The 27497-nt window shown below is 46.3% G+C and overlaps 1 protein-coding gene across 5 annotated transcripts in view; it reads left to right on the forward strand.

Annotated features, from left to right (window-relative positions):
• PTPRM (protein tyrosine phosphatase receptor type M) overlaps window positions 1-23328 on the forward strand; it is a 650734-nt gene extending 627406 nt beyond the window's left edge. For all 5 annotated transcript variants that reach the window (XM_070420643.1, XM_070420639.1, XM_070420640.1 and 2 more), the window contains 7 exons: window positions 356-505; window positions 1188-1361; window positions 3801-3932; window positions 8050-8175; window positions 10059-10222; window positions 14450-14585; window positions 22578-23328. In XM_070420643.1, the coding sequence (XP_070276744.1) occupies window positions 356-505; window positions 1188-1361; window positions 3801-3932; window positions 8050-8175; window positions 10059-10222; window positions 14450-14585; window positions 22578-22631 (936 nt within the window). In that variant the 3' untranslated portion in view covers window positions 22632-23328. The remainder of the gene's footprint in view (window positions 1-355; window positions 506-1187; window positions 1362-3800; window positions 3933-8049; window positions 8176-10058; window positions 10223-14449; window positions 14586-22577) is intronic.
• Window positions 23329-27497: the final 4169 nt, after the last annotated feature.

Raw genomic sequence — 27497 nt, forward strand, 5'->3', positions numbered from 1 at the left:
TCAGAATTACTGAAATAGTTTAGCCATAGTTACTCTAGCATCACAGTGCTTGCTCTAGTATTTATCAGTGTCTGATTGGTTGTAATCAGTCCATATAAGGCTTTAATCAGTCCATATAAAGGGTTGAGCCCATTTGTCTCTTCCTCCCATGTCATGCGTGTCCTTTCAGTAACCATGCCAGCTGTGCCACGTGGGGAATACCCCTCTCCCAGCAGTCAGGTCCTCACACTGGATCTCTCGCCTCAGAACACTGGTCCATTTCCTTGACCATGTGAGACTGCCTTCCCTCTTTCTCCATCTCAATCTCTCAGGTACCTTGGTGTCTCTTACTAACCAGTCCCCTCTGCTTCACCAGGAGCAATATGTGTTTATCCATGATGCCATCCTAGAAGCCTGTCTTTGTGGAGACACCTCCATCCCTGCTTCCCAAGTTCGGTCTCTGTATTATGACATGAACAAACTGGATCCACAGACAAATTCAAGCCAGATTAAAGAGGAATTCCGGGTAAGTCACACTAAAGGGAGAGGCGAGTGGCTGTGACTTTGCTCCTCAAGAAATATATCTAAGTCAGATCTTGAACCATTAAGGCAACACAGGGTTCCTCAACCTCAGCAATATTAATATTTGGGGCTGGATAATTCTTTGCTGTGGGACTGTCATGTAGGATCCCTGGACTCTACCAACTGGATGCCAGAAGCCCTCCACTACATCAGTTGTGACAACCAGAAATGTGTGCAGATATTGCCTGTGTCCCATGGGGGCAAAGTTACTTTTTGAGAACCACTGGTCTAGCAGTGCCATTTCCCCACTTCAAAAGCAGACACCAGGTAGTCCCATAATGCCCTGGGGTGCAGCCCAAACAAGCAAGGTACTGCATTCAGAGTACTTGCCAGGCAAGAGTTCATCCTCACGTTCTGTCTAAGTGTACCTGGCTCTAGACCAATTCTACCCAACCTCCTACTCCCTCATTAGACTCAATGGCCCTTATGTCTGATGGGCACTATCTATGGACAAAATCCAAGGAGAGAAAAGAGAAATAAAAATGTAGCTGTGTGAGTGGGGCGATAGTGGAGTGGAAGAGGGGATGATCTTGTACTCAGCTGTAGGAAACTTGGCTGTGCCGCAGTCTGAATTAAGACAGTGTACTATCCAGCGTCTTCTCCACCGTCTGCATTCTATCACATAGACCCTGAACATGGTCACGCCGACACTGCGTGTGGAAGACTGTAGCATCGCGCTTCTGCCCCGGAACCATGAGAAAAACCGGTGCATGGACATCCTGCCTCCAGATCGCTGCCTGCCTTTCCTCATCACCATTGACGGGGAGAGCAGCAACTACATCAACGCCGCGCTCATGGACGTAAGCCACCTACCTTCCCTCGGGAGGAAACAGGAGGTTTTTCTCCAGGGGTAGCAACTGGGAAATGGCGAAGTGCAGCCTGGGTCTTTTTAGATGCATATGCCCTTGCTCTTTGGGGTGTTGTTTTTTTAAAGACAGAAACTATTTTTTCTGCAAAGTGCATTTCAGACTCCATATATGTTTTCCTGTCAATGCAAACATTCTTGGTCTCTCAGAAACCACTAGTCCTAACATATTGGTAAATGAATCATGCCCATTTACTCTCTGAGCACTTACATTTTTAACCTGCTGGCCAGAGAGCAAGAGACAGCTCTTAGGTCACTACGGCAATGAAGTGGGATAATATGGTTTGCAACATTATTTTAGTGCCCTTTCTTCCTAATTCACGCAGTAATTAACATGAGGGGGAAATTGCCTGTCAGTACAGATAGTACACAGCTCATTACTTCCTGTCAGTCTGTTTACTTCTAACTGAATGAGCATTTGCTATTCAATTGGAGGGAAATGTGAATGGATATTTTTAGTGCTAATATGGACATTTTAATTCTATGGGTGTGATATTGGTAAAAACTTGTTTGAGGCTCTCCAGAGCAGTAAAAAGCATATGTATCCTTTTATGGCAAAAATAAGTAGCACCATCCTATCTAATAAAAGGGTGATATGCAAATTAACCATCACTCCATCACAAAGATAGCAGCGCCCATAGCCACAAGATGGCAGCGCCCAGTCCTCTCAGCCCCTCGGGCAGCGTGAGCGGGCAGCATGCACGGCCTGGTGGAATGCTTGCTTCGTCGCCGCAGCCACAAGGCAAGTGTTCCATGCCCAGCCGTGGATGGGCCTCTGGCCAGGCCGGGGCGCAGAACACTTGCGTAAGAAGAGAAGGAACCGGCAAGCTGAGCAGAGTCAAGTGGCCCCCGACTCCCCAGCAAGGTCAAGTCCGGGTGGCCAGAGGGTGGAGGGGGTAGAGGATAGTGTGACAGGAGGGGCTGGTGGTGGAGGCACAGGGGTGAAAGCTGGATGAGAAAGAGGAAGGGAGCCCTTTATTGGAGTTCCTGAAAACAGGGAGGGAAGACGTTTATATTTCTTAGCTGCAGATGGGCCTCTGGTCAGGCCAGAGTGTGGATGGGCCTCTGGGCCGCGGAGAGCCTCTGGGCAGCGGGTGCAGAGCGGCCAGGCCCTGCAGAGAGCTACTGGCACACGGATTTGTGCGCAGGGCTACTAGTCACACATATAAATAACAAGGAAAGATTTTTAGGAAAAACAGAACTATTTTAATTATGTGTGTTTTTAAATATGTTTTTATTGATTTTAGAGAGAAAGGGTGAGGGGGAAAGAGAAAGAGAAACATCTATGTGAGAGAGAAAAACATCAATCTGCTGCCTCTGGGGTTGAGCCCACAACCCCGAAATCCGGACATGTGCCCTGACGGAATTGAACCTGTGACCTTTTGGTGCATGGGACAATGCTCAACCAACTGAGCACACTTCCCAAGGCTTAATTATACGTATTTTTAAAATAAAATAAAATTTTCTTTATTAAAAAAATTATTAAAATTTTACTTGATAATATTCATAGGAGAATTGGCTAAAACAAAAGGATACTAAAATTTGAAAGAAAAGAAGAAATAGACAAATATGGTTACATACTAGCCAGAAGGAAATGAAAGTAGCTGCATTTTTAGTAGGCAAAATAGGCTTTAAGGTTAAAAAAAAAAGACTTTAAAGGCAACTTTTAAAAAGATAAAATGACTATTATTTTATGGAGCCATTTTGTAAGAAATAATGTTTGATGCACTCAGAAGAAATAACAATGCTACACTAAAATTATGGCTTCAAAATATATAAAATAGAAATTGAAATACAAAGTGAAAGGGAAAAACTCATCATCATATAAGGAGACAGTACCATGCTTCTTTCAGAGCCTGGTAAAGGAAACAGTCCAAAAAATCAGTTAAGTGCGGAGTAAGCTAGACCTAACGACAGAAGTAGAGCATTGGATTGAACAATGAATACACTTAAGGTCAGCCTGGGAGCAAAACATTTATGTGCTATTAATTACAAAAAGGGGTTACATTTTTTAAATTCTTTGAGATCTAACTCCCAAGCCCTAGACAAAAGCTTATTCCTCAGGGAGTACTGGGGGCGGGGCGGGGGGAGGGGGGGATTATGTATAAGGCCAATATTGCTTTTCTACTAGAGACAGCAAAAATTTTATAAAATGCTCTTATGTTCTTAGTGTCAAAGTGAGAATATTTTATCATTACTATTCTGCAGAGAAGTTTATATTTAGTCTGTTTTGGCATTGACAACGGTGATAGAATTTAACAGTTGTTAAATATGTTCAGTGTTTTATGTCACAAATTTGTATGCATATAAAATAACCTTAGCTTCCTCCCTTCATATTTTCTGATATATTTGGATCTTTCTTGTGTGTTTGCAGAGCTATAAACAGCCTTCCGCTTTTATAGTCACCCAGCATCCTTTGCCAAACACAGTGAAAGACTTCTGGAGACTGGTCCTGGATTATCACTGCACGTCTGTAGTTATGCTGAATGATGTGGATCCGGCCCAGGTGAGACGCAGGAGCTCATGCCCAGGGTTAAATCTGTGTTTGCTTTGTTTGCACATTGAAAAGTGTGGCCTCCAGTGCCAGGTCACAAAAGCCAGGCGAGGATTGAGAACAGGAGATGCTGAAACACAAACGTTAAAAATCAGATGGAATTAGGGGTTGGGGCAGAAAGTCATCTGAAACCCAAAAGACAGGCTGGAATTACAGATGGTGGAAGTGAGAGGGCAAGACAGAGTCAGAAAGGATGGAAATATGGACTGGAGGGAAATCAAGGTAATGGGCAGAGTCAGAACTGAACAGGAACAGGAATGTCACAACGCCAAAACCAGAGCAAGCAAGCCGGAAAGCCGTGATGGATGTCAGCATCTAACCCAGCGCTTGATCCCATCAGGGATAGTACCATGATGGGGTGGCAGTGGAGACCGGCAGGCAATTTTAAGGGACAGCAATTAGTTGTGTCAACTCTTTGATAAAGATATTAAAAAGAAATAAAACTGGGACTTGAAGATAAGAGAAGCTCAGAATGATAAATGGGACATTATCATAGCTCCTCTTCTTAAACATAAAAAAAGATAGAATGGACAGTAATGACTCGATATTAATAATGGGGTTTAAAAACATTTTCTCAAAGAGACTTGTCAGGCGAGCATTAGCACAGTGGCCGTTTAGGAGCTGAATTTATTGCTTTAGGACACAGCCATACTAATCACAGGCTTAACTGTCATGACAGTTATGCTAAGTTTGAACTTAGCATGTTTTAGGAATAAACTTGTTCTGGAACTGAATTCATTTTCTATCTAATAGAGACAAATTCTTTAAAATAAAATAAATAATAAAATAAAATGGCCTATTTCAGCATCCAAAGTGGATAAGATTGATAAGATTTTCCCTTCCTGAAATCTACTTTATTGCCATCAATCTGCCGTAAATGATAAGGAATTCACTTTAATGCTGAAATGTTTTTAATTATGTTAGAGATACTACATTATATTGTTAGGGCTGTAGCCTGAAAGTTCATGAAGTAATAATGACAATCCTTGTCCTCATCTAGTCCTTTTTGCTTAAGAAGCTTAAATGTTTTAGGTCTTCCCCATTGATCCTCTCAGGAGGATAGATTGCAGCCATTTAAAAACACAACCACAGCTAAGAGAGCTTCAAAGACACAACTCAAAATAGAACTACAGATCCTGGTTTTCTAACCTGCAGTGTCCAGGTTAAATTTCCTTAATTCAAGAGTCCTCAGTCATAGACAGTTATAGAATAAAGGACTTGATCCCCCTTCAGAATCATTCTTTCCCCCCTAATGTGGATCCTGGAATGTAGTGATGTACTGTTTTGTTCATATTAGTGAGCCAGGCGTTAGTGATTTCGTGTGTCCTCTTTGAACAGCAGTATTTGAATTCTGAAGCTGCATTCTAAACCCAAACTGTCTGGACTGAAACCAAGCCTTGCCTGGCCAGTGGGAGGAGAGACAAAGAGACAGTAATTCCATTCAGCAGACAGAGCTGATTTTCAGAGTGAGAGAAAAGGGGCTCCTGGGAGTCAGTCTTTCAGAGAACACCAAACTGAGCATTTGAACTTAAAGGCTTTGCAATCGTACGAGACTAGCACTCAACTATTTTAAGTATTTATAGGTCCAGTTCATGGATGTGTTATACACCATTTAAGCCATTTTATACATGGTTTACTTGGGCAAAGTGCAGAATGCAGTGTGCCAAGAGCCAAATGTCAGCCTGGGCCATTCATATTTCTTTGGTGTAAATGACAAGCTTTTGATCAGGGTTTGAACTGAGAAAACAAGTGAAAAGCAAAGCTAGCTCAGTCAGGAGTAAAATGGGCAGAACAGTTCAACTGTGCATGTCCGGATTGTATTACCATCTTGGCTTCCCATCACAATGCCTATTAATTTTAACAGTGGGTACATTTGGATATCAAAAAGAAAATAAATATTAGCATGCTATAGTTTGATAAGGCAGTTTTATAACGCCAGGAAGTGCTGGTGAGGAAGGGAAATTTTCATGAAAGCATTATTTAAAAATAAATAAATGGCTGGTCAAGATAGAGGTATAGGGAACCGTGCTATTCACATCCTCCTACAACCACATCAAAAATACAACTAAATTACATAACAACCATTATTCAGAACCACCTGAAATCTAGCTCAATGGAAGTCCTACAACTAACGATTTAAAAAAGAAGCCACATCAAGACTGGTATGAGGGGCAGAAATGTAGTACATAAAAAGTAGGAGGAATATTTTGGCTGTGGAGATTCCCCCTGAAGAATAAAAGGTTCCAGCCCCAAACCAGGCCCCCTAGCCCAGGGTTCCAATGTCAGGAAGAGAAATCCCCATAACTTCTGGCTGTAAAAACCAGCGGGGATTGTGGGTGAGTGTGATGGAAGCTGCTGGAGTCCCAGGCAGTTCCTCTTAAAAGGCCCCACACAGACTTACTCAGACTCTCTCCCTCTGAACTCCAATGCTTGGTCAGCACCTTGAAAAGTACCAGAGACATAAGGGTAGAAACTAAAATGTTTGGCATCAAGATGAGAGCTGGAGGGGCAGCTTTCTCTAGACAGAAGTGCTGGCAAAGGCCATTGTTCCCTTTGTGATCCCTTCCCCCACAGAACCAGCAGGGGGTGCCTTATTTGAGCCTCCATTAACCTGGCTATGACTGTTCACCCTGCCCTGGTGATTCCCTTAGACCCTGCCCCACCAACTTGGGTCCTATATTTATCTGGATGATCACTTAGTGTTATATGGTGTCTAGTCGCTGGTTGGACACCTGAAACTAATATAATATAAATTTTAAAAATAAATAAATATAATTTCTAAGATACTATTAAGAAAGTACCCTTAGTTACCCTACTTTCATTCTCAATCATAAAGTCCAAATCTCTAACTTCTTTATAATAGAGGAAGATTGCTCTTTAGGTTGATCCACCATTAACTGAAAATTATCTTGCATATAAATCAACCTTTGCAACCTATGACCAATAAGATTTTTAGATCCTTTGGAAAATAAAAGTCATCAAAAAGGAAATTCAGCTAGTAGATTCTCTTGTTGTGGTCCTTCATTCTGCTTAAAATGAGCTGATATGTTTTTCATCTGCTCTTGGCCCAATAGAAACTGGTTATAAAGTAATGAAGTGGTTCTTTTTCGTCTCACCACAGGCTATTTGTCCCTCTGGTAAATCAGAAAGATAAAAGTTACACTATACTACCCAAAGTGTCACTGGAATATCATGCCCCAAAAGAAGTTTAATTTCCAGCTTTAAATGCCTATTGGGGTCTTGTGAGAAGGAAAGACTTTGGGTGTTCTCTCACCTATCTCCAAATTTAGTATTTCTACTAAACTGTGGCTAATAGAACAGTGGCTAACAGAATCAAAGTGCCAGTTTCATTAGCCACCATGCCCAGCTCCACTTCTTCCACATAGAGCTGTGCATCACATCCCATTCATACAAAAGTTCCAGTAACCTAGTGTCACCAAAGCTAGAGTGTGAGACTCTAGGAAATTGTGGTTTTTATTAAAGCCACCTCCAGGTAAAGCATTTACTCTTATTACACCAGGTTTCCTAGAACAGAGCAGGAGGGTTTGGACCAGAGCATAAAAATGCAACCTAACACTGTTATCAGTATCTTGTCACAAAATAGCCCTATTCCCAAAGTGATTACAAATTGCAAAGCAAGCCCAGGGGAAGATGGAGATTTGGGTGTTTGCAGGTATGTGTGTCATCTTAAGTACCGTAGCTCTTCTCATGGCAACTAGTGGCATCTTCCCAGGGCCTTGTAAGAGTTCCTGTCAGCAGCAAAAGAAATCTTACGATGGGGTGTGTAAAATAGCATCCACATGTCCTCAGAAAACAGAATCGCTCATAGTTTAATGATACTTTCTCAGAAAATGCAGGGAAAAGTACTAGATGAAGGACAGGTGGAGCTGAGGAATCAGCCAAGAACAAAGTCCACAAGTCTACTTTCTTGAAGGAAAAGAAAGGAAAGAAAACTTAGTGAATCACGGAAGTATTAAGACCCACTGAATGTCAATACTGACCGTATCCAAACTGCTCAGAGTAAACTTATTCTTATAAGTAACCTCGTGTTTCTTTGTTTTGAATTCAGTTGTGTCCACAGTACTGGCCAGAGAACGGAGTTCACAGACATGGCCCGATCCAAGTGGAATTTGTTTCTGCTGATTTAGAAGAAGACATCATCAGCAGGATATTCCGTATTTATAATGCATCCAGAGTAAGAATCACAGCCACTATCACTTACATTGGGGTTTCATTATTTTCTCTTTCACTGCATATTTCGTGTGCCACTCTGTGACAGTCACTGTTCTAGGAGTGTGGACTATATCAGGGCTATATCAGGAAACAAAACAAAGTTCCCTGACCTTATGCAACTTTAATTCTGATGGGAGGTGATAATGGATATAACAGAGATAATGAGATATGTTAGAAATTGATAAATGCTATAGAAAAAAAAAGCTGGAATGTAGAAAGTGCTAGGGCATTAACCGGAGGGAGAGCAAGGCTCTGTCTTAAGTAGATGTACAGTGTGAGCAAACACCTGATGGAAGTGAGGGAGCAACCATCCAACATTCCGCAGAGTCAGCTTTCCAGGCAGAAGTACTGGTCAGTGCAAAGGCCCTGAGGGAGGGTTTCTGGAACAGTAAAGAGGCTGATGTGGCTGGAGCACAGTAAGCTCTGATCACCTAGAGGGAATGGGGGGAGGGGGGAGAGGCGTGGCAGAGATCATGCAGGACCTTGCAGTCCACTGCAAAGATTTGGGCATTTGCTCTGAAGGAAATCGGGAGCCATTACAGGGTTTGAGTAGAAGACTCAGGTGATATAATTTACCTTTGAAAAGGAGTACTCTGGCTTCTGTGTTGAGAATAGACTTTAAGAGAGGCCCATCGGGAAACTACCATAACAGTCTAGGTGAGAAATGACAATGGCAGGACAAGAGTGGTAGCAGTTGGAGGTAGTCAGAAATAGAGAGGTTCTGGTATATTCTGACAGCAGAACCAATAGGATTTGCTGACAGTTTGGCTCCTAGGGAGCTGAGGGTGATTCTCTAGATGTTGGTTCTGAGAACTAGAATGATGGAATTGACATGAACCAAGTTAGGGAAGACAGTGGGTGTAAACAGGATAGTTGGCGGGGGGATGGTGGGGGGGATGGGGGGTCATATGTGGAGAGAGAGTCAGGAGTTCAATTTGAAGCATACCAGGTTTGAGATGACCATTACACACCTAAGTGGAAATACTGAGTTGGCATTTGGATCTATGAGGACAGAGGTCTGATCTGGAGATATGAATTGATGACTATTGGAATATTTAAAGCCATGAAATCATCAAATGAGAGACAAAAGAGAAAGGGATCCAAGGACTGAGCCAGGGGTCCATCAGCAAGTGGTCTGGGAGAAAGGGAGGCCAACACAGAGGGGAGAGAGCAGTCAGGCACAAGGAACAGCCAGGCGAAGAAAGTGTGTCAACGAGAAAAGCGTGACCACCTGTGTCAAAGACTGCTGGGGGCCACGGAACATGTAGTGCACATGGTGTAGCCATGGCGGATTGAAACTGTTGCCTCTTCTAACATTTTCTTGAATACTGCAATTCTATTTAACTATGACTAAAGACTAATTAACTGTTGATATCTCAGCAAGATTCACACCAATAAGCAAAATCATATTATATTCACAGGAAACACAGTGCAATCTGTAACACCTTGAGTTCACAAACATCTCCTGATTGTAATTTATCCTTTACTTTTAATTTACCTGTAATTACCTAAAGTAGAGCCATCTTACCATTTACTACACAATGTGGTCAATGTTCGTGTTGTGTGTTATTTTTCACTTGGCTTTTGCAAAATCATAAGCCTTCGGCTTCACTTTTATTTGTCTGGTCTGTCATTTCAAACACCTGGTTTTTTATAACACCTCAATATTAAAACTCATAACTCTCAGGCCAGTAGAAGCTTCCTGTTATTTATAGGCTAGCCTCTCCTTTAATATTGCCCTGCTTTGATGAGAAGACCAAGTAGGTGGAACCTGCCCACTGGAATTCAATAAAGTAAATAATGCCTGTTTTCTTTTCACTCCCTGGTTATTGCCTGATTCTCCAGCCCCAAGATGGATATCGGATGGTGCAGCAATTCCAGTTCCTGGGCTGGCCGATGTACAGAGACACGCCAGTGTCCAAGCGCTCCTTCCTGAAGCTCATTCGCCAAGTGGACAAGTGGCAGGAGGAATACAATGGCGGGGAAGGCCGCACGGTTGTGCACTGCTTGTAAGTGTGAGATAGAGCTCTGCATCCGGGAATGACCAGCCCCTTCCATTACCTGCCATTTCACTATCTCTTGTTTCACTACAATTGGAGAAGAAATAAGTAGATGTGAGTGAAAGGAGATGATCTACTTGATGAAGGTTTGGTTTGCTTTGCAGAAAACAAGATATGCATGTTTTGATTCTGCATTTGCACAGACTGTGACTGCTATAAAAACAAGCCCTGAACTTGTGATTGGGAACCCCATCCCCCAAACACACACACACGTGGGTTAGCCCTATGGGCTCCTACCAACTCTTGAGAACCAGTTGTTAACATTTGGGGGACTTTTCTGAGCAGGTTGAACTTTCTAAACTGTTGGTTACTTGATAAACCATCCATGTGAAAGAGTCTACATCACAGAAATCAGCAAATACTAGAAATCAGGGCTAGCTTGCCATCACACTAGCATAGTGGGTGATTCTATTGGAAATCATGTCAGAGACTTCAAAGGAACTGTCATTTTTTTCTTTGTGGTTTTAAGAGAGTGTTTTGTTGTTTTATTTTGGTTTGGGCCTGGGAATATAGATATTGGGGAGATTTGGTTAGAGCCATTGTCTCCAAAGTGTGGTCTCCAGGCCACCAGTTTTAGCAGGTGCTGAAATGGGAGAACCTCTGCCACAGAGCAGTGACTCTCAACCTTAGCTGCTCATTGAGAGTCATTTGGGAAATTTCTATGCCCTGGCCACACCCAAGCCAAATTAAATCAAAATCGCTGGGGGTGGGGCCCACACACTCGTGTGTTTTTAAACTCATCGTTTTAACATTCGGCCAAGATGAAGAGCTGCTGAAAAGAGACTTCCATGCTTTTCAAAGCACTTCCACCTGCATTTTCTCATTGGTGATGACATGTAGCTAATCAGCCAGCTGGAATTGGCTTAATGGAGCAGGCAATTAGAAAGTCGTGGCAATTAGGGAAAATGTTTAGAGAATTTGTGGAAACTTAAAGTGTTAAGCTTATGTCTCCTTTCAGTGGAATGTCATTAGAAGTATACAATGAGATCTCTTCCAAATTGAAGGGAAAATAAAGTTTTACTCTGGGCCCACTAACCCTCATTAAAATGACAAGCTTGTGCCCATATCTCATGCCATGCCACCCCCACTCAGGGCCCTAGGAGACCTTCTGACAACTTAGAACTCCGCCTTGCCTCTCGAGTCAAAATGTGGCATGTCAGCCTGTAGGAAACCAGAATTCCCTTGGAAAAAATCTTAGGAACCTACCCACACTTAACCCTAATCCTTTGTCCCCTGAAAAGCTGTTTATAAGCCATCACCCCTTACTACTTTCTCCTTCCTTTTCATGGACCCAGTTCATTAAAAACATCTCTACCAAGAAAATGACAAAAGGAATGATGAACAACTCACATCCCCATTTTTATTTCTTTCAAGTCCAGAAATAACTTCTGATCAGAATAAGATCAGAGGGTCACCAGTGTGAGTTAATACAATCCTGGCAAGGAAAATTGACATTTTAGTTAGAGTTTGTATTATATCTATTAAATTTAAAAAAAACAAAAAAAAACACTAAAAGTAGTTTGCAGCTATCCATTTCTGCATCTAGAGTCTGCCAGCATCTAGAACTAGGAGCATAATGCATGGTACCAAATCTGATTAGTAGCTTTCTTTCAAGGGCAAGTACTGGAATTCAAAGGACTAAGTCACAGTGGGGGAAGTTGAGGCACTAGACAAGCCTGCGGGGAAGATACAGGATCCCTTACATCACTGTACCTCAGAGACAACCACCGACTATAGTCTTCCAGGACACAGCGGTGGCCCTAGAACTAAACAGTTATGTCACATCTCCATGTGACATCTAAAGCAGAGGGCTGTTATTTAACTGTAGTGGACGGTGGTGGACATCTGTTGTTTCTTCCCCTTCTTCCCCTTCTACGGGAGAAAAACCTTTATTTGGGGGGGGGGGGGGGAGCCATTCTCCTCCATTATAAAGTCCTTGTGGTTCCCATGGGGCTGCCTCTTGCTCTCTTAACATTGGGGTGGACAAGAGACCCAGGCCTGGTGAGAATGTTTATTGTTGTTTAGGTTTTTAAATCTAAATCTAAGACTCAAGTTGTGAGAAACTAGGTTAAATTGGTACCCTCCATATAAGCCAGCAAAGAATGCTTTGAACCACAACAGCTCCCTGCTATTCTTCTGAGGTAAGGACATTTTTTAGCATAATATAGCACCACCTAATGACTGAGGGCAGAGCATCCCTGCCCAAGACAGACTTCCAAGGGGCTATGAAATTGAATGGTTCTTTAAGCCACATATACTCATGATAAGCAAATAGGGGATTTTTTTTTCTTTATACATATCTCCCAGCTAATAAAACCAGAAGAAATATAAGATCACCATTTTGCAATCCTTTATGAAAATGATGGGTGTAGACAATGTCGCCGACAGTTGCTGAAAGCGCTGGGTGAAAAGCTAATGGAGGAAAAGCAGTGTGGTGTCAGTGCAAAGGCAGCAAATAGACTAATGGAGCAGAAGAGAAAACCCAGGAACTGAGCCACACCTCAACCAAATGCAATGCATGGACTTTGCTTGGTTGTAGATTTGAAATAGACATCTATAAGAAAATATCAGAAACAACCTGAGAAATTTAAACAGTGACTAGAAACTTGATTACATTAAAACAGTAATGTGTATTAATGTTAGCTGTGATAATGATACTGTGTTTATTTTTTAAAAGATCCCTACATTGGTTGATTCTAGAGCTGGTATAGGGACCATAGAGAATGAGTCTGGAATGTCTGTGGTTGCAGAAAGTAAGGACATACTCAAAAAAAGGACAGAAGCTGTCAAATGAACGCTGAAGCAATCTGATGGAGCGGCTCATGGCCTGAGCTGGAACAATTTCAGCAACAAAATATCTATACTACTGGATTTTAGCTCATAAAATAGAATTAATAAGTCTAAACTGACAAATGATAAAAATAAATAAGCTAAATAACAATTTGAAACCGGGGAGAAGAGGCACCTCTCTCTGAGTAGAATGTTGAAGAGAGAGGGAGGTAGAAAATCAATTAAGCAAACACCACAGTAATCATTGTTGCAGACAGGATCCACCAACGTGATCCGCCAACATACGTGAAAGTCAGTAGGTGAAACTTTGAGGAGAAACAAGATATTTGCATAATCCCAAAGTATCTTTCCCAAGATGTTTATTAACTACAAAGAGAACGGTAACACCTACACAGTGAAAATAAATCTGCCCGACACCTACCATCCTAATAAGGGATGAGGTTTATCATCACCAGCAGTAAGTTCAACAGGAATCCCTTGAAGGATGCAACAGCCCTTCTGTGGTTTTTCCTGCCAAACTGTATACCCCATTTTCAACCATAAAAAACATCAGACAAACCCAAACGAATGTCAGTCTACAATAGTATTTCGTAATGACTTCTCCAATTACGGATAGGGATCATGGCTACTTCCCACATCTACATTCTCTGTTTTGTATTCCAAAAAACTCACTGACCAGTCCTCTTCAAACGTGTCAAGGTCAAGGAAGACAAGGAGGAGCCGTCACAGGTTGGAGGAGAGTAAGGAGACATGACAATGAAATGCAAGGTGGGATCCTGGGATGGATCCTGGACCAGGAAAAGGACATGCATCAAAAAGCTGGTGCCATGACTAGGGTCTGCTGTGTAGCAATAGCTTTGCCACTGCGTTAACCTCCTGTCTTGATGATGTGTAGTGGTTATGTAAGATGTCCACAGCAAGGGAAGGTGGGACTCTCGGTGCTATTTTTGCAACAATTTTGAAGGTCTAACTTAGTTCAAAATTAAAAGCTTTATTTAAAAAGAGCCCTTATGTTTTATAGGTAAATAATGAAATACTAATGGATATTTATAAGGCCAAGTCCATCTTTGAGCAGAACCCACACCTGTCACCAGTTTTAACTGAGATACCGAGGTGCTCATTGAAAAATTCCCGAGATGGGCCCTCCCTATAAAAATTGATGAGGTGCTATATTAAATTATGTAATCTAGGGCCGGGGTGACGGGGAGAACAGCGTGCCCCAGTTCATGGCCCCCAGCACAGCGCACGAGCTGCGTCCGTGCTCATTAGAAGGCTGGCCCAGGTGGCGGGTCCCGGCCCTGAGGCTTCACCACCACCGGTTCTCCGGGCTTAGGGGCACGATGTAAGGACAGACATGGTCCAACTCTCTGCCTTCTGTCCTCGCAGGAACGGGGGCGGCCGCAGCGGAACCTTCTGCGCCATCAGCATCGTGTGCGAGATGCTGCGGCACCAGCGGACCGTGGACGTGTTCCACGCGGTGAAGACGCTGCGGAACAACAAGCCCAACATGGTGGACCTGCTGGTAGGCCTTCGGCCCGCAGGGGCGCTGCCGCGGGCGGGTTGGCGGGGGACTCCCCAGCTCAGGTCTGCAGGGAAACTGATCACAACGGAATAGGCTCATTTTCAAAAACATCATGTAATCACTCCATTTGCAGGGGTTTGCTCCCTCTGCCTCACTTTGCTTTGCCACAAGACTTCCTCTCAACGCGTCTGAGATGTGAAAATAGTTGAAACTCACAAGTGAACATCCTTATTAATTCCCGTTCCTGGCAGAGCCTTCCGTGTGGCTAAGCACTTAGTCTTCAGGAGAAGAAATAATCATAGCACATGAAATGCCAGATTTTCAAATTGCATATCTTATAAATAGCTTAATCGCCTAATATTTATCAAAGCTGTGAATTTAGTTTGACACCAGAATATTGCACTTAATTATGGTGGCCATCGCTGCGGAAAGGATTAGAGGAGTTGAGAAACAAAGGACTCCGTGCAATTATTTTCGTAGTGTTTCATGAAATCTCTTTTTTGTGTGTGGAGCTGTTGCAATGCCAACCACTGTGACTCAAGAATAGCCCAGCAGCTTACAGGAGGGAGCTTTCGGGTTAGGTCTTTGTACTCCTCTGTGGGCACAAGCAGGATCTGGAGGAAAAGTAGGACTAATCCCAAGGTGGGGAGAACCGCCTGGGGAGAGGAAGAGACGGCCACAGCGCTGCGGCGGTGGGGTTAACATTTTAAATATCATAAAGAGACTGAAGAGAGAGTTGGGATTTACAATAAGGTTGAGGAAGTAGCCGTGGTCCCCAGTCATTACAGCAGTAATTACGAGGCTGGGTAATGACAGTGACCTGTGACACTGAACCCTAGGACGAGTCCAAGTCACTCCGCAGAGCATCTGCTCCCCCCAGATGTGTGCCCCGTGTTTGATGAGCTGTTCTGTTTCCAAGAAGCATGGTGCTGGACAGGGGATTTGGTACAAGGCCACCTGTTCGGCCAGGTGCGGGCCCACACCGCCATCAAAGGCATCGCATTGGCTTCTGTGGGAAAAGGACTGTGTCCTCCCACCCCATCCCCCCCCCCCCCGCTCCCCTCTCATTCCTGCCCTGGGGGGAGCCCATGAAAACCCAAATTCTAGTCTCAGCTCTGCTACTAATTCAAGTTGTAACCTCAGACAACTTGTCGATTTTTATGCTCTGAAGAGAAACAGTAGAGTGACTCACTTGTCGATGTAAGTCTCCTTGGGCCAGGAAGGCACTTCACTCTCTTGGGTCTGCGTTGAGTAAACGAGGGATGGTATTGGCTTATTGACGGGATCCCATGCAATGCTGTACGTGAAAGTGTTTGGAAACTGGGAAGGGAGAGAGGTGGTTCTTGATGGTGTAGGTGTCCACAGGGCGTGGAGCAGCCAGCAGCCTGTCTGTGGTAGTTATGTGGAAGTGTTGGGTGAGAAGCAGGAGGTGGCGGCTAGAAGCTGGTATGCGACACTCCAAGTGCCTTTCACAGGTCGCAGATTTCCTGGGGAGGGGCAAGAGACTGAGGAGTTTGCCCATGGTCAGGAGAATCAGAGGGAACGGCAGGGTCCTCCCACCACAGAATTCTCAGTCTCCTGGGAAGCAGGTGATAAAAGGGCAGGCGGGCAGTCGGGAGTGGCCTGGATTTAAGCCAGATAAGAAGACTGACAGAGGCTGAAAACAAATGCATCAATTAAAATTTTCTGTGCCTTCATTTTGTATTTACCTCCCTAATTCACAGACAGATGTGTAGCTTCCAAACTTTGGTTGGTACCTGGGCAAAGCTGATCTTGCTTTAAGAAAAAAAAGTCCTTTCCCTCTCTGTGCAGCCTGCAGTAAGCAGAGCATTGGGGTAAGACACTCCCAGGCCTTTCCTCTAATGGCTCTGGCCGCAGCTTCCATCACTCACACATTTTTATGGGCAGAAACAACGTGGCTTTTCCCAAATCAGTGGTGCTTCTCCACGAAATGAATGGAGACCTGGGTGGTTGGACCAGGAGGGAGCTACTGACCCCAATGCACTACTTAGCGGTTTCTGTCATTATGTGAAGTTAGACTAGAGAAAACAGGACCCTTGCGTGCCCAGAACTCAGAGGGTCAGGACCAGCTTTAGGATACAGTCAAGGGCTGAGAAACATAGGAAAGTTTTGCAATTTCCTGAGAAAAAATGTCTGATAAGTTTGTCACAGTGAATGTTCGCAAAGTAATATATGGCGACCGGCAAAAACATGTCACAGTGCTCTTTGCAGTGGGCTTGAAGCTTCCTGAGTGAAATAAGGGCTCTTGGCATTTGTTTGTTTTTGCCTTTAAGTACAATATCTGTTAGTTTGGTCCTTGTACCTGTGTATATATTGGCTAAGGGGATTAATTCAGGTCAGGGTGACAAAATCTGGTACAATTCTTTGGGGCATAAAAGGCCATCTGAGACCCGAGTTGCTCCTAAGCACTAGATGTTGTGCCGCAGTTGAGAAGTACGGAGTGCGGAGTCTTCCTGACTGCATCTTCATAGATGGTGGTGTGTGTGCCAAAAAGCTTTGGCGTGCACTTGTGCTGGCCCGGGGAGCCAGGTGGATGGGGTCCAGGTGGATGGGGTCAGGAGAGCCTTGGCCGGGGCCCCGCTAGACCTGCTCATGTATCACATGCAGAGGCTGAAACTCACAGTGGTCCCCTCCATTCAGAACCGCCGCCCCCTCCCTGCTTGCGTGGGATGAGTGTGCAGAGGGGAGTCCATCTCTACCTCCCTTTGAGGCTCTGATTTTTCCAAATTGCTTCTAAGCTCGAAAATCCATCCATCTGCTTTGAAGCATGGCACTTTGAAGAGAGATCTAGGAAGCCCTGAAAGATTTATTTCTTCAAATTTTTAGTTTTGGGGCTCTGGAGAAAAGCCAAGTGATGGCAAGGAAGCAAAATAATTTATCACACAAAGTTCGGTGTGTGTTTTACCCAACAGGAGCCGGGCGCTTTCCCTCACCCCGTCTTCCGCCCAGCCTCTAAGTTATCTGTCCCTTCACCAGCCTCCAGTCCTAACCCAGGGCCTGGGTCCCAGGGGCAGGTGCCACCCACAGCCTGAAGGCTGAGCTCCTTTGAAGCCCTGATAGTTGTGGGAAAACCAGTGCTTCAGCGAGTAGCTCCCCTCTCACCTTTGTCCTCCTCACTTGGCTTTTGAAGTTTCTAGGGCTCTGTTTTAGCAAAAAACCGCCTCCAGGGACAGATCTTGCCTACAGATACATATTATCGCCTGGGAGGTGGTGGGAACTTTGGCCAAAGTTACCAAGATCAAGGTAACTGACACATAGTTAACATTGTGTGTGTGTGTGTGTGTGTGTATGTGTGTGTGTAGTGAGAATACTTAGGATCATACCTAGTCTCAGTAATTTTCAACTATTCTCAAACTTCTTATAACTGAAAGTTTATACCCTTGACCAACAACACCCCATTCCCCCCTCCCCTCAGCCTCTGGCAACCACCATTCTGCTCTCTTTAACGGCTTTAGAAATTCTAATCCCTCAGCCCACCCCAGACTCTGATCCAATGGGCCTGGAGCATGGGGATTCTAAAGTCCTGCAGGCGAGAAGCAGGGTTCAGCTGGGTGATAGGCTTCCGTTTCCTGCCAAGCAGGCTGCCTGCCCAGGCCCACCTCCCCAGCTCCTGTTTGGACCACATCTGCCAGTATCTCCCCACCTGTAATGCAGAGCTGGCCACCCAGGCGCAGCCCACTTTCCTCTTCAGTGTAATACATATTACACTGTGCTGTGAACTTGTGTAAAATGTGCAGACTATTTGAAAGGTGGGGTGTGGAGGTGTGAATGTAGGTGGATGTGTGGATGTGAATGTATGGGTATGGGTACGTGAGGGGCTATGCATGTGTAGGAATATAGGTGTGTGGCTCTGTGTGTAGGTATAGGCGTATTTGAGTGTGTAGATGTGGGTGTGTATTAGTGTATATGTGGGTGTAGGTGTGGGGTGTATAGAGGTGTATGTGTGGGTGTATGTGTGTGTATAGAGATAATAGCTGTGGGTATGTATAGGTATATAGGTGGGGGTGTGTATACATGGGTATGTGTTTGGGTGTGTGTATGTGGATATAGGTATGTGGTATGTATAGATATATGTGCACATGTGTATATGTAGGTGTATGTGTGTATATGTAGGTATGGATGTGGGTGTGGGTGTGGGAGTGTGTATATGGGTGTAGTTGTGGGAGTGTGTATAGGGTGTGTGTGTGTGTGTGTGTGTGTGTGTGTTGGAGTGGAGGGTATAGAACTCAGGTGGGGAATCAGAGATGTGCATTCAGGCCCCTGAGCTGTGCCCCGACCAGCTGTGGCTGGCAGTCTGAGTGGCATGCCACCTCTCTCAGGCCTGCCCTGCCATTGCCACACGGCCCGCGGCTCACAGCCCTGGACAGCAGCCTCTCCGTAAGTCCTCGCAAGTCCCCATATGGTCGGTTTTCCAGCATCTTAAGGACGCATTTGGGGGAATCTCTGTGAATGCCTGTGCCCCCTCTCTGCCCAAGACTCTGATCTCCTTGAGGCAGGGTTCCTGGCTCCAAGGGGGTGCCTGATAAGTATTTGCTGAGTGACTGGACACTTCTGCTCTGCACCCAGCCCCACGTCCATCCTGGCTGCCCCGGCTGCCCTCTGGAACCTGGGGAAGGCTGTGGCTACATGCCCACAGGGCTGACTAGGGAACCCACACAGACTGCATGGGACTCTATGGGAAGAAAGTTCTCATGCATTTTTAAAGATGTAGATGAGAGTAGCGAGCCTTTCTGTTCATTGTCAGACATGCAGCTGTCTTATCGAGGGGTCTCCTTGGCACGGTGGCTGGTTGCCCCATTGATCCGGGGAACAGTGAACCCGACCTGGGGACCACGTCACCTCCTGACAGAGGCATCAGTCGGGATTCTTTCCGCACTGAAGGGTCTGTCAGCACAGGATCAACTGAAACTATGAAACTGGTCTCGGTTTCAAAAAGCAGGAGCACCAGGGAGGGAAGCTTTGCCGCAGATGAGCCAGCGGACTCCTCTCTTTGAACCTCCCCAGGCAGGCAGGCGTGTGGGGTGTTTGAAGTGCTAGACTGCCCGTAGGGCCCCCAGTTCCTCAGACACAGGCCACCTGAGTGACAAAGGCACCGCCCGGGCCCTGCAGGGCAGCTCCAGAGCCTTCAGAGTGAGTGGGGACTTTTGAAACAGAACCTGACTTTTAGGTGCTGCTTCAGATTTCACTTTCTTCCTGGGAGCATGAGATGTGATCTGGAATGAAAGTGGCATCGGGGTCTTGGAGAGGAATAGCGGGTCTCCCTGGCACCGTCCTGCACAAGGATGGACCCCCACTCACATCCCTTCTTCATGCTGGAAGCCAGCCAAGGCCGCCCTAGTCGGGAGAGCTGGGGACCAAGGCATAAACATTTTCCGCCTGAAGCACAGGGATAACTCCTGCGGTTTAATTACTGTGCAAAAGCAAGTGAGTTGAGAGAGACCTTAGAAGACAGGCCTGTACCTGGTGATCAAATGTAATCAGTTTCCAACGGACGAAGATTTCAGGCATTTCCCGAGGTGCTTGGGGGAGGGGGCGCAACAATTTATGATGATTGTCCTCATTCCTCTTATTTTTATGATTCAGGAACCATCGTCACAGAATCTGTGGGGATTAACAGCTTGGTTAGGAGGGATAAGATGAGAGAGAATTCATTTTGAAAACTATAGTCATGCCTACAGAGCACCCTCCGTGACCTACACAGCAACCCCTTGGCAACAGGACCCGAAGTCCCTTTTCCTCCGAGTGTGTGGCCGGAGGCCAGCAGCCACATTTTCCACTAAATGAAAGAAATTTTAACATTTTCGTGTTAAAAGGAATGGGTTTATAATAGGCACTGACATTAGTTGCACAATTAGGTGTGTACAAAATCATGTTTTATCCAGTAAGGAACTGGATCTCTTAGAATTTCATTGGGAGGATGGGGGGGGGGGGGGGGGGCGGATCACTGTGATACACACACACACACACCAAAAAAAAAAGGGAGAAATTATTAGAGCACTTTATAGCCAATAGGTCAGCTCAGTGATCTGCCAACATCAGAATTTTGAAATTCAAGTGATTTATTTTAAATATTCTGAAAATAAAAGTATCAAATCCTGAAATGTAGTCACAAAGTATTTGTGTAGACACTATTTTCAGTTCCCTTGGGTATATTCTTGGGACTATAGAGTGATTCTATGACCTTTTGAGGAGTTGCCAGACTGTTTTCCAAAGTGGCTGTGCCCGTTTACCTGCCCACCAGCAAAGTGTGAGGGCTCCAGTCTCCCCACATCCTCCCCAATGCTTGTTCCCGTCTGTCTCTTTTTAGTTGAGCCATCCTGGTAGGTGTTACTGCTATTGGTGTGTGATCTTGTGGCGCCGTCAGTGTATGGAAATGATCTCTAGGTTGTAAGCTCTCTGAGGACTGGGGCTGTCCCTTGAAATCCCCGATCTCTAGTCTTTAATGTTTGTTCAGTTGTATCAAGTGCAGCTAAACCCTTTGTCATCATTTACATAGAAGACCAACATGTGACTCCCCCATCTGTATGTCAGGTTCTACACCAAAGACTGATATGCTGGCCCTTGTCTTCCAATAAACAGATTGGACTAGTGGGGCCTTTAGAGAACAAATAATAGGTGAAGAAAGGGAATTTGCAGTGACTAATCAGTAGATACATACCCCCCAAAAAACCGGTAGAAATTTATTTTTAATGAATTTGGCAAACTCACAAATGAAAGACCCATCTCCTCGTTTGTGACCATTGTGTTGAGCCATGAGTCAGTGGCGCTGACTCTCACAACTCACAAAAGTTTGCCTCTTACTGAGCTGGAAAGAGAGCCTTACAATTGCTGAGTCCCTCTGCCCCCAACACTGGGCTGCTGCATCCCTAACCCCTGGGTCCCTCTGCTCCGGTCAGAGGCCACACCCAGACGAGCATCCATCAGCACAGTGCACTCACACAGGAGCCGAATGCCCTCCCTGCCACCTGAGACCCCAGGTGCGTGGACCAGGACCTCAGGTCCATGATCTGAGAAAGCTGTGCTCAAAAAAATGAAGTCACTGCCTGGCCGAGAGCTGGTATGTGGTTCCCAGAGGGTATCAGACATTTCCTCCCAGTGCCTTTCTTTATCCTGTTGCCTCTACCTGGAATGCCTGTCTTACTGCCAGTTAGGATGACCATATAATCACTCACACCGGGACGATTTTGAGCATAAAAGAGAATGCTACAATGCTTATGCCAGGACACCAGGCAAAAACCAGCTCGGTCTTGGGCAAACCAAGGCACATTAACACCTACCCCAGCTCTACACGGTCACTCTCTCCCTCCTCTTACTTACTGCCTCTTGCCAGATGTTCCCTAAGAAGTTCCACCCTGTCTTCCACATTGGAGGACCCTGCTCAGCTCTGCCTCAGGGGTTGTCATGAGTCACTTGTCTCATCCTCCTCATTGGACCGTGGACTTCTCAAAGTCAGAGCCCAGGTCAAGGTGCTTGGTACGTAAGAGGTACTTAACAACTCATAAAACGGAGGAAATCCAGCTGACCGAACAGCAAAGGGAAAGCTGGGCCAGGAGTGAAGCCACATTTATTAACTGGGGGCCTTCTGTGAGCAAGTCAGGAGGCATTGCCCCAGCACTCATTATCTTCCCTTCTACCTCAGGATCTTCCCATGCTTTGTGCTCAGCATGTTGATGTATGGACAAACGTGTGTGTGTGTGTGTGTGTGTGTGTGTGCGTGTGTTCCAGTTGTCTAGAACTTCCCAGGAATTCTAGTGAGTGTGGATATCAAAATACCTTTCATCAGGCCTCATGGGAACATCTACCAACAGTGGATATATTTGTGGTTCAGAACCATGACCTTCTCATTTATTTCTGATTCAAATCCTTCTCGGTTTGACATCTTCCAATGAAACCCTTCATCTGGCATAATTGCTTAACTAGAAACAGCATTCGGGTGCTGCAGAGCTGACATTTTTCCCTTCCGTCTTCCAGGACCAGTACAAGTTCTGCTACGAGGTGGCCCTGGAGTACTTGAATTCCGGCTGATGGCATCACAGCTCTGCAAGCCGGCCTTTCATCCCACAGAGCCGAGAGCGTCCAAGGCATTTGTGAAGATGAGATCAGGGCTCTCAATGTGCTTATTTTGCTTTGCAGCACTGGCTCTTTTTTAAGAGCCCGAGGAAGTATGTATAAAACTGCTTGCACTGCCCAGTTCCCAGTGATGCTGCTGCCTGACAGGAAGCACACACGGCCTACAGTCGTCCGAGACTGTACTCCTAGGCGTCCGCCTGTTAGCGCAGCATAGACAGCTGGTACATGGAAGAGCACAATTATATTCTTATGAAGGAATTTGTACCTTTTGGGGTATTATTTTGTGACCCGTGAACCTTTGTTATTGTTACAGCTGAGTGTACATTTTTGTTCTGTGGAGAATGCTACCTGGCATTATGATAATATATTATTTTAGTTAATATTTGTATTTTAACATGTTGCACAATATAAGCTTATGTAGCTTTCCAAGACTAACAGATAAACATATAATGAACAAAGATATGTTGTATGAGTTGTTGTTTCTACCAGATTTATATTGTCTCTAAGGGAAAAGCTTGGGAGGAATTCAGCTCAAAATGCAAAGCTCAGCGATCAGATTCACAGATCGAAAGCTTTTCCACTTGTTTATATTGTAAATACTTTTGATTTCATCAAATTATTTATTCATTAAAAGAAATTTTTGTGAAGCACAGTGAGTGACAATCATTTTTATTAAGCCCAGGAAATGGCTTATTGTATGATGTTACCTTGTGTGAATTCTCAACTCAATAAATAAAGACCAGTGACCAGTCGTGGTGTATTGCTAGTGTCCAGCGCCCAGGCAGTGGAAGCAGCTCCGGTCACTCCAGGTCACTGGCGGAGAGATTGTACGTGGAAACTGTTGCCTGGAGCAGGTTGAATTGAAATTTTTGGGACAGAACTGTTGGCAGTGAGAAACCTAGGCCCATCCTCGGAGCCTCCCCTGAGGAAACACCACCCCAGAGTCTGCGCAGGCCATGAACTCTCACCTGGTGGGCAGGCAGTTACAGGGGGCGCTGGGCCAGGCTCCAGGCGGAGGCTTTCTGACCCGGAGCCACCTCTCCTCCTCCTCTCTTTCACCTGTTCACTGGGGTAGTATCTGTCCTCGCCAAGCCTCATGCAAACCTGAAACTTGCTGAGAGAACAGTTTTTAAAGGGATACGGGATCAGAGTGCCTTTAAGCACAGCACTAAGCTAAACAGTTCCCGGGTCGGGAAATCACCGAGGGGCAGCCTCCTCTGCTCTGCTCCGCTCAAGGGCCCGGCCGGACCTCTGATGGAGGGAGACACTGCAGTGGACTTCCGACATGAAAAGTGAGCTCCCGGCTATGTTAAATGATGACCAGTAGCTGATGGGACAACCTTATCAAACACCGGTTCTGTGCCAGAAACTGTGCAGGGCGCTTTCCCAAGGGGCAGCAACCTCCCAGCAGTGTGATCCAGGTTCAGTTACGGAGCCGTCTTACAGCTGGGAACGTCAATCTCATCAGCTGCCAGCTTTCTCTGCTTTATTCCTGCCATCCTTGCTCTTGGAATTTATGAAAATGTCCAGTTCATTCTCTGAGTGACTTCCAGTCCCAGACATGGACTAACAAAGACCATATTTATCCTCCTAACTGAAACAACTAAAAAATCTGAGGAAAATGTATATTTAAAAAAAAATCATTTTCAGGAAACTGAACATCAAGTAACTAAGGTAACACCAAGGGGGTACCTGATAAATGTTTGGAGGGGAGGGGAAGGGAGGGGAGGGGAGGGGAGGGAAAGGGAGAGGAGGGGAGGGGAGGGGAGGGAAAGGGAGAGGAGGGGAGGAGAGGGGAGGGGAGGGAAAGGGAGAGGAGGGGAGGGAGGGGAAGAGAGGGGAGGGGAGAGGAAGGGAGGGAAGGGGAGGGGAGGGGAGGGAGAGGGAGAGGAGGGGAGGGGAGGGAGAGGGAGAGGAGGGGAGGGGAGGGGAGGGGAGGGGAGGGGTGAGGAGGGGAGGAAACCCTGGCCTTAGATTTCCTCTCTGCGATAACTCCCGTGGGTTTTAGGTGTGCCTTCCTAAGATTTCAAATAGGAATCAGAGTGTTTGTGTTTTTTCTCAGCAGCATGAAGGGACAAAGGCAGGTGACTCATAGAACAGTGACAGAACATTCGCTTGTGTGAACTCTAAGCCGTGCTGACCAGCCCGGATCCTTCCACTCACTGCGGCCCACAGCACCCAGGCCCTCATGCCCTCACTGTGTCTCTCAGTGGGATGTCATCCCTCAGGAAACATCCACGCGGGGCACTAGATGTGAGCATCAACCTCAATAGACTGGATGATAGGCCTTGTGGCGAATGCTTCCCATCTCTGTGGGCCTTCTCCCCCAGGCCTCCCCTCTTCAGGAAGGGTGGGGGAGCTTCGGCAAGGAAAGGGCTGGTCCAAATCCCTGCCTCTGACCCCACCTTGAACTTCCAGTTCTTGTTGCTGTGCTAGTGCTGAGCTGGAACCCACTAAATAAAGAAGCAGCTTATCAGAGCCATTCTATTATGATGGCCTAATCATGTGCTAGTGATGGGGGGGTGGGCAACCATTTAACACCCTCACATAAGAGGAAATGGAGCAGCCCCCTCAGCCCTCTCTGGTTGTAGGAATCTCAGTGCACCATTTAAATAACTCACAGGTGATCTCAGAAACTCTATGTCTTCGGTGCTTATAAAGTGCGTTTGGAAAAAGAACAGGCGATTAGCTCCACTTTCTCCTCCCATTACAGAGCAGAGACTGTTCCAAAGCCCTGGCCCCTGTCAGATGGAAATGAAGCTGAACTGCCCCAGCCCCGGGGCTTGCCTGGCCAGCCCCTTCCCGCCTGCATTCCCTCGCCCGCCCCCTGGCTGACAGTAGGGTTTTCCCTGGGTTTCCCGCAAGGATGTGCTACCACATAAAGAGATGGGAAGGTGTGGAGGGTAATACAAGAGCCATGCAAATGTAAAATCCAGATGCTATGGGCATCAGATGTAAGAAATCCTATCTACCAGAAAGAGATTTCACATGGAAAAAGTAAAAATTGCGGTAAATAACATGTTAATTGGCATAACTAACTGCAATGGGCAGACTTAGAAAGAAATTGCTCTTCATTGCTGCATCGGGGCAGCCATGCCAGTGTGGACTCTGGGCTCTTCCAGCTGTTTTCATGAACGAGATGGGCCCCCAGACCCGGAGCTGGGCCCCCAGACCCCAAGCAGGGCCCCCAGGCCCTGAGCTGGGAGAGCAGCCTGCTGGGCCGTAAACAAAGATGATGCCTCCAAGGGCGCAGATGCTCAGCTTGGCAGGCCGTGGAGGCTGTCTCTTGGTTCATTAAAGCAACATTAAGATGCCCCTTTTCCCTCTATGTTAATATAAATAATAGAGTGAAAATGTAATTACCGTGGCTAACTTAATTAAGAACACTTTGAAAGTTGCCCCTTCTTCCTGGTGTCAAAAAGATGGTTTGGAGTCATTTGCCCTCGCCAGCTGTACCGTTTCCTCCCCCAAAACCATCCTGGGAGGCTGTGTATTTCCAGGCAAAGAAACTGATAGGCTGGGGCTAGTGGGGACATGGCTTCCCTGAGGTAGCACCGTCACCAACCGGGCAGCTGCAGGACTTGAACTCAGAACTAGCTGTGCCTACAGGCCCCACAGGCCCTCCCTGGAAGGTCTGGGCTCTAGAGTTAACCTCCTGGGTTCCAGCCACAGGCACCAGCTCCTTGGCTGTTGGATCTTGAGCAACCTCTGTCTTAATTTCTGTATCTGGACAACTCAATCAGGTGCTTCCTGGCAACTGGCAGAGTTCTAGAAAATACACGGGTCTTTTTCTTCCCTTCTCTTTTCTCCCTCATTGAAAATGAACCTGTGTCTTGTGAATAGTCTGGACTTGGCAGTCATACCCTGGGGCATTTGAGCCTTCTTTCACTCACTCCCGTGTGGGAGACAGAAGGTTTGCAGCTAAGCCATAGAATGAAGAGAAACGCAGGCGGATCAGTGAACACATGATGAAGGCCAGAAAATCACTTTGCTGTAGCATCTCTCTGAGAGCCTTGGAAAGCAGACCAGACAGAAACTGCTGAGGACTGAGTTCCCCCATGGGATCCCCATGCCCTGATGCAAAGACTCAGAAGCGCCCAGAGTGGGAGCTGAGTCAATGGCTGCTCTGGGCTTCTGGGCCAGCTCAGAGCCCACCACAGGGAGAGGCACCCAGCTGTGCCCACCGCTCCTGAGCCTCTGAGCAGAGCCCCTGACCACCTGGAAATAGAACTGCCACTGGCGGAGGCTTCGCCAGGCCACCCCACTTTGCCCTCTCAGGACACAGCCCTGCAGCACACAGGGGCCTCCTGGGGCTAAAAGGTTGAGTGGCAGCTTCCCCTCTTGCACAACAGCCTGGGCTGCCCTCGGCTCCCACCTCCCCAGCCCCATAGCCTCCCCTCGCTCCCCACTAACCTGGGGAAGCATGGAGAAGTGTGGGCCTTCGGGGAGTGCTGGGCCTGAGGCCTCCTGCCTCACCTGCCCCGGGGCTGAGTTACTGCATTGGGGTGCACGCCTGCTCCCTAGGAAGATGCCCAGGGATGGCAGGTTGGGCTGCTACCCACAGGCCAGCAGAATGCAGTGCCTCTGAGTCAGGGACACCCTGCCCTGGCCCTGTTATAGCACCTACAGATGGGGGTTTTGGCTGAGCAGTCCCCGGCATACACTGGACCACAATGGGCCCAGGTTGGAGGTGGGGATTCAGGAAGCTGTCTCTTGGAGGAGATGCAAGGGGTCCTTTCCTGGGAGTCAGGCAGAGTGCAGTGGCAGAGGGAGCGCCCTGACCTCGCTGGGAGAACAGGTGAGCTGCTTCAGGATGGCATT

Source organism: Myotis yumanensis, unplaced genomic scaffold, assembly GCF_028538775.1.
Source record: "Myotis yumanensis isolate MYYU_CA2020_CCGP unplaced genomic scaffold, mMyoYum1.0.hap1 SCAF_7, whole genome shotgun sequence".
Classification (NCBI taxonomy): Eukaryota; Metazoa; Chordata; class Mammalia; order Chiroptera; family Vespertilionidae; genus Myotis; species Myotis yumanensis.